The 11271-nt window shown below is 39.7% G+C and overlaps 2 protein-coding genes across 2 annotated transcripts in view; one reads left to right on the top strand and one right to left on the bottom strand.

Moving 5' to 3' along the window:
• lrp2a (low density lipoprotein receptor-related protein 2a) overlaps positions 1-3729 on the bottom strand; it is a 66802-nt gene extending 63073 nt beyond the window's left edge. Inside the window, exon 1 of the mRNA XM_064975977.1 lies at positions 3621-3729. Coding sequence (XP_064832049.1) covers positions 3621-3729 — 109 coding nt within the window. The remainder of the gene's footprint in view (positions 1-3620) is intronic.
• A 1597-nt stretch (positions 3730-5326) lies between these two features.
• On the top strand, positions 5327-8983 carry zgc:172182 (coiled-coil domain-containing protein 89). Its single transcript, XM_064975482.1, has 7 exons — positions 5327-5506; positions 6461-6933; positions 7058-7188; positions 7273-7409; positions 7504-7580; positions 8063-8162; positions 8732-8983. The coding sequence occupies exons 1-7, from the start codon at positions 5447-5449 to the stop codon at positions 8816-8818; spliced, it is 1065 nt and encodes a 354-aa protein (XP_064831554.1). The 5' UTR covers positions 5327-5446; the 3' UTR covers positions 8819-8983.
• Positions 8984-11271: the final 2288 nt, after the last annotated feature.

Consider the following 11271-nt stretch of genomic DNA (forward strand, 5'->3'; position numbering starts at 1 on the left):
GAATGAAGCCTGCCAATACCTCAGACCCCACTGTGAAATCACAATGGCACAATGGAAGAGCCAGCAGGGCTTCAACCTCATAACTGGAAGTGTCACCACGCCAAATGGACTATGGAGAGGGATAGCAGAATGCAGAATACAGTATAGCTTCCTACAAAAAAACACAAGTTTAACTGAATCACCCCCCCCCCCTTCCCAAAAACATCTCTTTCCAATCATGTGGGGGCCCTGAGAGAGTTGTAGCCTCTTTCATCAAAACCGCCTTGTTTTTGTGCGTCCCCTCGCACTCTCTGAATGTGTGTCTAGAAAACGGCTGGCAGCATGGAGCGCTGGATCCGTCCATGCTGTTAGAGCGAAGTGCTCCTGCTCCATTTCATATGGAAATCAATTCAACAGAATGCAGTCAATTGCTGAACAACTGACTTTGGCTCTTGCTGCCACACACAAAACAGAGAAAAGCCCAAGGGAGTTTGGTATTGGCATGGGTACAAAAGGAGGCAAGAAATAGTGAGTGAGGAATGAAGCTGTACTTCTAATTCTAACTTGAAAAAAACTCATATAACGTTCTAACACATTTGTAAGGCGAGATTTGAAAAAAAGAAGCAACAGAGATGGAGATGTTACACTGCACTTCTGCAGGAGGTCAAATGGTTTTGTTCGCACTGCCTCTGACAAACTGTCACTCAACACAACATGAGCATTGTTAGCCTAAACCTTGCACCCTATGCATCACATAACAGTCTGGGACCTGGGTTGAGACTGCTGTATAATGGGAAAGGATTAGCCCTTCATTTGAGTCAACTGTGCTAACTTCTGTTCCCCTTTCCAGTACAGCGTTAATGTTGCTCATGGATTTAGACCGGAAAAGGCCGCAGCATCTTTAAGATTTAGCACGCACATGCTGGCCAAGGTTTTCTGTGCCTTGTAAAACTTCAACAGCAACCCGCAAATGTTTTTTTGTAGTGCTATAAAACAAAATTAACTAATAATAGGTTAGGCTCAATGAATGTGAGCAACTGAAAACACCTATTTGAGTTAGTAGGGGGAAATGTTAATTAGTCAACCCCATATCCCCCTGTACTAGATCACGTGTGTGACACGTTGAACATCTTGTTCATCCCAGTTAATTGTATGTATTTTTTTCGAAATAAATCGCCCTTGTTTTTCACAAGATCCTAAATGACCATGGTTGTTTGGCAAATGATTGAGGTTTGAAAGGCATTTAGCCCCAATATTCAAGCAATTAACCTGCAAAAACATGTTTTGAACGGCCACAATCAAATCAAATTGTATCAGTCACATACAATATTTAGCAGATGTTATTGCGGGTGTAGTGAAATGCTTGCCACCAAGTCCAGTTCATTTTGTTACCTATTATTGTAACATTAAATCCCCCTACAAGTGTGTCACACTAACCATTATTTCAACACGTTTTACAACACTTTTAAAGCCTCTTGATAATAAGCCACAAAAGACTGTCTGTCACACATTAAATGATCATCAAGTTGAGCCACATTAGTTTTTTTTAAATTACATTTAACCTTTATTTAACTAGGCAAGTCAGTTAAGAACAAATTCTTATTTACAATGACGGCCTACTGGGGAACAGTGGGTTAACTGCCTTGTTCAGGGGCAGAATGACAGATTTTTTACCTTGTCGGCTTGGGGATTCAATCCAACAACCTTGCGGATTTCTGTCCCAACGCGCTAACCACTAGGCTACCTGCTGCCCCAGCTTTGGAGAAACTTTGACAGGGCAAAAATGAGTGTGAACACTATCCCTGGAGGACCCAGTGGAAATTAGGCTCAATGGATTAGAGAAAGTAACCTGTCCTCCAAGGCCCTTTCTGTCATTTCCTCTCAAACGCATGCTGGATAAATCTGGATTAAATCAACCATTCCTACCTCAAATTTCTGAGGAGATCAACAAGTGCCATGATGCAAAACTGCAAAAGATGCAGGATGTGCATGAGGCCTGTTGCTAGTCGATGTAGTTAAAACGTGGTATATACTGAAACAGACGACTTTGATTACCTGTTGACTTCGATGTCTTTTTAAACTACGATGACACAAAATATTTTGGTACATCATTGTTCATTTCTAAGGGACAAGCCTCCAAAGTACTAACATGAAACGCTGGCAAAGCCCTGATTTGATTCAATATTATAATTAATTCTGGCGAAGACCATGCTCATAGCCTCAGCTTGTAGAGATCACTTCTATATTATGGACTAAAAAATGCCACTGGATAATTTCAATTTTTACATTTAATTGAAATATGTGTTTTTTAATTTTTTGTACATTTTGTCATACTGTCTTATTTTGTATTGCCTTGGAATGTACAGTAGCCTTTATAGTGCAATGCAGCTATAAAAAAAATAAAGAAGAAACATACAGCCTATTTAGCCTGGGATGGTTCCATGTGAGGTTGTAAGAACTTTCCCCTTGAAGTTTACATACACTCTTTTGCCTGTTGTTGCTTAGGTAGAAATAGTCACTTTCAGCAGCAGCAGCAGCTGCAGCGTAATTAGTTGCTTGATTCACACTAAGGAGATTACATACTAAGGGTTGAGCAAAAAGAAAGCAGATTACAATTTGAGCAGTAGGGTATAGGCTACTCTAGTATGCAAGAGACAAAGATAACAGTATTTCAGATCTATCAAACAAAGTATATGACTGGTTTCTACAACATTTTAAGGAAAATGGGTCCTTGAATTAAGGCTACATAATTAGTTATCATCTATAGAGGTTTGCACTAGGAAAGCCGTTGAGTTCCTCTGAATAAGATTTGTACCAGTAGCTTGCAGTCCACACAGATTGTCTGCAAGTCACATGCTCACTTCTGTTACCTAGCAACGACAAAGCTCAGGCAAAAGTTCTCCAAGAGAGATCTTCAAATCGGTCTGAGGCAGGCTTTGTGCTCAATACAAGCTTTAAGAATGTTTAGAGTGGAATAGTTTTGTTAAATAAGTCAAATATTGTAAATTAAATTAAATGAATTATTTATTTATTGGTTGCAAAAAAATATATGTAGTGCTGGGGAAATAACTGGCCGAGGAGTTGGTAAGATTTGACTAAATAAATTCAGAATTTTTTATATAGAAAGTGCACATCACTTGATAAAAATATAAATGTATGTTTTGTCACATACACTGAACAGCTGCAGTGAAATGTGATGTTTTACAGGTCAGCCGTAGTACGGTGGCCCTGGAGCAAAATAGGGTTAAATGTCTTGCTTAAGGGCACATCAACAGATTTGTCACCTTTGTTGGCTTAGGTATTCGAACCAGAGACCTTTCTGTTACTTACTGGCCCAATGCTCTAACCGCTAGTGCCTATCACTTAAAATTGGCCAAGCATTGTACAAACATGGCTAAATAGCTTGTTTTTGACTTATAGATAGCCAAATTAGATGATTGTTTGTCTATCAACATCTTAGCTGAGTAAAATATGTCTTCAAAAAACAACCTCAATAACTACAAATCAGGCCACTCTACCAGATAGGGTTTATTGGTGTCTATGTACAAGTGGTTGACATTTTCTCATCAAGGGCAGATATAGGCTACACAAACAACTATCAGCAGGTTCACAATGAAGTGATGAGTTTAGGATACTCTTACCTTGTGAATGACAGCGGAAAGTACAGAAAATCAATATAACAACAAGTTTTGCAAGTACTGCTCTCCACATTCTGATGCTGGGTCCCGGCTGGTCCGTCCAGCTCCTCATGAAGCCGGGCAGATGGAGGTGCTCTAGGGACTGAGATGCTGTTGCTTGCCTCTCTCTTTTTTGTCCCGCTAGTTGATGAAAAGGGGCGTACACAAAGCCAGAGACCGTCGCTCCCCCAACCCCGGCCCTGCTGATAAAACCCTTAAACCGCGCGCCCTGGAATCTGCATAATTCCATTGCCCGAGGTGTCTCATCTACACGTGATTTGACATTGCGTTGTCCATCAGACAGCTAGGTAGGCCCTAATGGTGGCAACATTAGTGAAATAATAACGCAGCATTTTGTTGTCTAAACATCTATAATAATTACTCTCGATGTAAATCAAAACAACATGGGTTAGCCTAAAATAGCCCATTCGCAAATAATTCCCTGGAACCTTTATTTTGTACAATGCTGAATTGAAAGATTTATGTCCTAGGTCTTAAACATGTATTTATTTGCTGTTTATCTATTTACTATTTATTTAGTAGCCTATTTGATTAACTCAGCAGCAGGCAAATAAGAAACACAACTGTTGCTCTTCTTCTACCATGCTCACATGATCTTTCACATCCAGTGAATGATGTCTAAAATGAATACGACAATTATTTGTCATAAGAGTAAAATAAACGAATCAATTATAGGTTATGTTGTTGCCAGAGCATTGTTGAATGTTATTTTTGTTCTGACTGAAAGGACTCAACGTTATTCAGCTTCAGGGTGACCTTGGTGTGTTGGTACGGGAATACACCGGGGTCAAGGCTCGCCTCAATTACATGGGGGGCACTGGGGCAGGATCATCATTTCAAGGCCCAGATCATGATAAATGGCCCAAAAAAAAGCTGTAAAAATGAGATGAAATCGACTAATCAATAAATATAGGCCTGCAAATTGGATCACTATTTAATCCTGTAAATAACTGCCTAATAAGCACATACTTTAGGTCTACAAGCAAGGTTTCACCCAATAAGTCCATTGAATGTCCCAAAATGGTTTGATTTGAAATATAAACTGTGCCTCAATCCTTGCACTTTCGCTCCTTTTCGTAAAAAATCAGGTTTTGATGTGCTGGGTATCATGCATAGCCTAATACATTTTATTGTTTTTGTACTACTCGATATCTATATATTTGTATACATCGCTTTTAAATATTGGTGTTACGGAAATAACGAAGGATTGGGTCTGGGACCATGTTTGCGAGCCACTTTAGATGGGCCTCACGTTTCGATGTGTAGCATGCAAACACACTTATGAGAGGCGCAGCAGCCCCATCATGTGGTGCAGAGGAGGAAATTCCACCTGCGGCGCACCGTTTAATGTTTCATCTGCAACACTTCCGAACAACGCAACATAGGTTTCCCTTTTCCATTTCCCTTGTGCATTTGTGTCGAGCTGTATAATTCCATGGCTCATGTCTTTTGGCACAAGCCAATTAGCCAAATAAATACATACAAAATCAACTAAGTTATTATAAATGTAACAATTCTGGTCAAACATGATTAATGTTGGTGTGTGCCACCGCTCACTAAGAAATGGTGCGAGGAAATGTAAAGATGGGAGGGGAGAAAATGGTTTCGGGTAGGCAACTGAAATGACAGTTGCCAGTAGCAACAGCTGAAACTTTGCGGCTCTCCGACAATACCCGTTGTAAAACACTCGTTGAAGTAGTAGCGTTAAGTGAACGATACTGATTTACGCATCTCGAAGCTCGTATACCTTTTTCTAAAGGCAAGTCGACATGGCATCACCCCACAGAAGTCCAAAAGACTTAAGGAAGATGATAAGAGAGACCAAACAGGTAAGATACGTTACCAGGTTATTATCATTTCAAGAAACGTCGACGTCCGGCTCTGCCAGATACAAGCTACTGTAGCTAGCTAGCTAACGTTAACCATCTAACTTACTCGTCAACATTAGCAGTAAAGCACGCTTTGTTTTGCATTATTTAGCCACCTGTGTGAGTGGATATCTGAAGTCCGCATGGCCAATCTTATGGGAATATACGTTTAATTTCCTTCGAATTAAAACAAGATTGCATTGCAATGAATAATGTATAGCTAGCTAATTGACTGAGACTGATTATCTGCTGTTCACTTGCTCCAGGTTGCTTGCACTTGCAGACGGTATATGTTTGCTGCAATGTTACAAATGATTGGAAGCAAATTGTTTTCTCGTGGAACTTGAGTCTCAGTGGAAGTAAAATGTTGCAATGTTGGTGACAGCAGGGTTGGAAGGAAACTTTGGTTTGGGGGGGGTCAACATAACATAACATTTTGGTTCGTGTAAAATGCATGTGGTGCAACTCATACTCTACTCATGCAACATGGTAGTTGGGGTTCTTGGATGATCGGCTGGCTGTGCCACAGAGAGTAGAGTAGACATGGTCGTCACTAGTTACCACGCCTATTAAAAAAATATTCTTCTTAAAATGGGATTTTAAAGGTAGCCTTAACGCGAACCACACGGGTAACATCATGCCTAACCTTAAATGAAGACCAAAACGCAGATTGTTACGATATAGACCATTTGATTTTATTTTCCACCATAATTTGCAAATAAAATCATTAAAAATCCTACAATGTGATTTTCTGGATTTTTTTTCTCATTTTGTCTGTCATAGTTGAAGTGTGCCTATGATGAAAATTACAGGCCTCTCTCATCTTTTTAAGTGGGAGAACTTGCACAAATGGTGGCTGACTAAATAATTTTTTTGCCCACTGTACATTTCACATGACTTATTTTTCTCCTCCAGGACATGGACGATGTCCACAAGTCTTTGGAGAAACTGCGTGGCCTTTCCCTGGAAGAGAGGACGGAGTCAGGGATGCTGCGGTCAAGGATAGACGAGCAATCGAGTTTGATTTGCATTTTGAAACAAAGAGCAGACGACATGCTTCTTCGTTGTCAGGCTCTGGAGAGGATCAACTCTGAGTTAGAAGACCTGAGAGCAGACGTACAGACCGAACTTGACAAGGAAAAGAAGAGATCCATGCAGTTAGAGCAAAGGTTTATGGATCTGGCAGCCAACCATCAGGAACTGATACATTTCAAGGACGAGTACAAAAGACAGAATGCCAAACTAAAACAGGAGAACGAACGACTTCAGGAAGAGAACGAGAAACTTTTCTCTAAAGACTTACAAGACAAAGAAGCAGTTGTTTTGAAACTAACACAAGAACTGAGAGACCTTGCTGAGCAACATAGAAGTCTTGATAATGAATATCAGTAAGAATGTACCATTTGTTTTTCTATTTAAATTTATGGCTGCATTTAGTGAATGTAGACGGACTTCATCCGATTGTTCAATGTAGGAGTGTTATAACAATAGGTATATATATTTTCCCAACAGGGGAAAAACAACTGGGTTCAAGACCAAACTTAAAGGGCTCATGGATCTCCATCATACTAAGGAGGTGTCCTTACAAGGTGAATTGCATGATGCTCAAAGACAGCTGAGCAATGCAGTGGAGATGTGCACAGGTGAGTTTGGCTGTATAATTCTGTTTCCCAAAACATCTGTCCTAAATGACAAATATGACCACTTTTCTGATGTCTCTTGACCAGAACTTGATCAACAGCTTAAAAAAGCAAGAGAAAGTGATTCATTGAAAGGGACAGAGATGCAGAAAAAAATGGAGGACTTGGCCAAGGAAAAAGACAAATTCTTGGATCTCTCGATGCAAAGGGGGAAACTAATACAGGTAATGCATAACATAATTTTTTTAAACAGAATGGCAGTTTTAACTATACATGGAAGCAGTTAATCTAATTCATAATATTTCTGCCTTTTGAAAGGATAAACAGGTGGAAATCCAGCAGTTGGAGACAAAAAGGCAAGAGGTGGAAAAAAACAGGGCTGCTGCAGAAGAAAGGTATATAATGGTTTAAAGGCCCAGTGCAGTCAAAAATGTGATTGCCTGTGTTTTTATATATATATATATATATATATTTCCACACTATGAAGTTATAATACTGTGAAAATTATGATGATGCCCGTTTAGTGTAAGAGCTGTTTTGGTGGGATGGAGTTTTGGCCTGCTTGGTGACATCACCAGGTGGTAAATTAGTTCAAAAGAATAGAATAATAAGAGTGTTCCAAATCTCTCCCCTCTCATGCCACTCCCAGACAGTCCTAGTAAAATTCTTGCTTGCGAAATTGCTCTTGCTAAGAAGCTATTTGTGGTTATTTTTGATGATTTTGATTGAAAACAATCACAGGAAGGTACTTAATTTTTACCCAGAAATGATTTGATATTGAGATTTTTTTTAAACGGCTGCACTGGGCCTTTAAAATGCAGTCCAATAGTGGCACATATAATGTACAGTCTGTATATTAAATATGTCTCTGCTTTAGGTTTGAAAGAGAGGCAGCTGTGGTGAACACTAATTTGAAAGTCAAAGAACTCCAGCATGCTCTTGATCAGTCTGTGAACACTTGCAACAAGCTGAAGAAGGTTAGTTGAAATGTGGGAAAAAAACAATGATGTATATAAAACCTGGATTGCTAATGCTATGTATTGGCGATTGAGAGGCTTTGAAGACACTGGTCGGCCATATTGCACTCCCCAGTCCTCCATAGCAAGGAATCAATGGATTTCTACAGTATTTCAATTAAATGTATGAAGGACAAAATTACATATTTATGTATTTTTTGTTGTAGTGGGGACAGTACAATTAGTTATCTCTTAAATGTATACTTTAAATAAAATGTTTTTCAATTTGTTTCGATTTTATGTTTATCTCATAAAATATAATTTAAAAGTATCCATTAAGGTGTCTGTAATAGAATACATGTGACAAAAACGAATGTAGACATTAATAAATGCATTTCCATAGCTTCCAAAATATTTTTTTTACAATGTTGGGGGAGTGCCAAGATGGAGGCACGGTGTCTTCAACACACCACCGTCTAAATAGTCATCTAGTGTATATATAAATCATTGGGATAAACTGATATTGCAATATTGCAAAAGAGCTGCTATAGAAGGTCTATCGTGCTCAATTGTATACAATTATTTCATAGGATTTTGAAGCCTATAAAAACCACAGCACCGACCTACTTGAAAAGGAAAAGGAGTTAAATGCCAAGCTGCGCCATATGATTGGCTAAGACTACCTTCCATTCCATCCACCCATTCACTGATGTAATAAGATAAGAGTATGAATTTGCTTCTTTCCCAGGCCCACCCATGGCTGTGCCCATGCACAGTCATGTGAAATCCATAGATTATGGCCGAATGAATTACTTTCAATTGACAGATTTCCTTATATGAACTGTAACCCAGTAAAATCATTGAAATTGTTGCATGTTGAGTTTATGTTTTTGTTCGGTGTATTTACATTGTGTGCACATGCTTCATGTGATAGAAATCTGAACATACTACCTGCGCTTTGAAAATTTGGATTAATTATAATTTCCTGTGGATATATTGTTTTGAATTCATTCCTACATAATGACTAACCATGCAGACAACTGGTAGAGAAAGTTCAAATGTAATTTTATCTAACATCCATGCTTGTAGAGGTCCTGAGAGGACCATTTCAAACACAAACACTGAAATGTCCCAGATGGTGGATTTAGAAATTCTTCTTCCGTTTGGTCCCCAGGCAAGTGTGGAGAGAGCGCCTGGGGCTCTGCTGAATGCTTTTAGGGTATTAAACCCTGGCTTAAGAGCTTGCAGAGCCCCGGTGCAGCAGCGTCAGAACCCAACATGGTGAATATGACTGAAAGTTTAAAAGAGATGGTGCACTGTAACTTTTATAAGGAGGAGCCATGTGATAAATCTGGCTTAGTTTACATCTCTATCACAAGAGGGCAGTACAGGCTTTGTTTGTGTGTGTGTGTGTGTGTGTGTGTGTGTGTGTGTGTGTGTGTGTGTGTGTGTGTGTGTGTGTGTGTGTGTGTGTGTGTGTGTGTGTGTGTGTGTGTGTGTGCTTTTGACCATTGGAACATTGTTATTTATCAGGCTTGAACTTGAACCTGTTGATGTTACTTGGCTAATTATTCTCATGATAAATGATTGACAACTATATGCAGTTGAAGTCTGAAGTTTACAAACACCTTAGCCAAATGTATTTAAACTCAGTTTCCCACAATTCCTGACATTTAATCCTAGTAAAAAATTCCCTTTCTTAGGTCAGTTAGGATCACCACTTAATTTTAAGAATGTGAAATGTCAGAATAATAGTAGAGAGAGATTTTATTTCAGCTTTTATTTCTTTCATCACATTCCCAGTGGGTCAGAAGTTTATATACAGTCATGGCCAAAAGTTTTGAGAATGACACAAATGTTAATTTCCACAAAGTTTGCTGCTTCAGTGTCTTTAGATATTTTTGTCAGGTGGTGTTATGGAATACTGAAATATAATTACAAGCATTTCATAAGTGTCAAAGGCTTTTATTGACAATTACATGAAGTTGATGCAAAGAGTCAATATTTGCAGTGTTGACCCTTCTTTTTCAAGACCTCTGCAATCCGCCCTGGCATGCTGTCAATTAACTTCTGGGCCACATCCTGACTGATAGCAGCCCATTCTTGAATAATCAAATGCTTGGAGTTTGTTAGAATTTGTGGGTTTTTGTTTGTCCACTCGCCTCTTGAGGGTTAACCACACGTTCTCAATGGGATTAAGGTCTGGGGAATTTCCTGGCCATGGACCCAAAATATCAATGTTTTGTTGCCCGAGCCACTAAGTTATCACTTTTGCCTTATGGCAAGGTGCTCCATAATGCTGAAAAGGGCATTGTTCGTCACCAAACTGTTCCTGGATAGTTGGGAGAAGTTGCTCTCTGAGGATGTGTTGGTAACATTTTTTATTCATGGCTGTTCTTAGGCAAAATTGTGAGTGAGCCCACTCCCTTGGCTGAGAAGCAACCCCACACATGAATGGTCTCAGGATGCTTTACTGTTGGCATGACATAGGACTGATGGTAGCGCTCACCTTGTCTTCTCCGGACAAGCTTTTTTCCAGATGCCCCAAACAATCGGAAAGGGGATTCATCAGAGAAAATGACTTTACACCAGTCCTCAGCAGTCCAATCGCTGTGCCTTTTGCAGAATATCAGTCTGTCCCTGATGTTTTTCCTGGAGAGAAGTGGCTTCTTTGCTGCCCTTCTTGACATCAGGCCATCCTCCAAAAGTCGTCGCCTCACTGCGCGTGCAGATGCACTCTCACCTGCCTGCTGCGATTCCTGAGCAAGCTCTGTACTGGTGGTGCCCTGATCCCGTCGTTAAATCAACTTTAGGAGACGTCCTGGGACTTGCTGGACTTTCTTGGGTGCCCTGAAGCCTTCTTCACAACAATTGAACCACTCTCCTTGAAGTTCTTGATGATCCGATAAATGGTTGATTTAGGTGCAATCTTACTGGCAGCAATATCCTTGCCTGTGAAGCCCTTTTTGTGCCAAGCAATGATCTGATCACCCTTCATAACATTCTGGAGTATATGCAAATTGCCTTTGTACAAACTGAGGCAGCTGGCTTTGTGAAAATGTATATTTGTGTCATTCTCAAAAACTTTTGGCCACGACTGTACACTCAATTAGTATTTGGTAGCATTGCC

This window comes from Oncorhynchus masou, chromosome 10, assembly GCF_036934945.1.
Source record: "Oncorhynchus masou masou isolate Uvic2021 chromosome 10, UVic_Omas_1.1, whole genome shotgun sequence".
Lineage (NCBI taxonomy): Eukaryota > Metazoa > Chordata > Actinopteri > Salmoniformes > Salmonidae > Oncorhynchus > Oncorhynchus masou.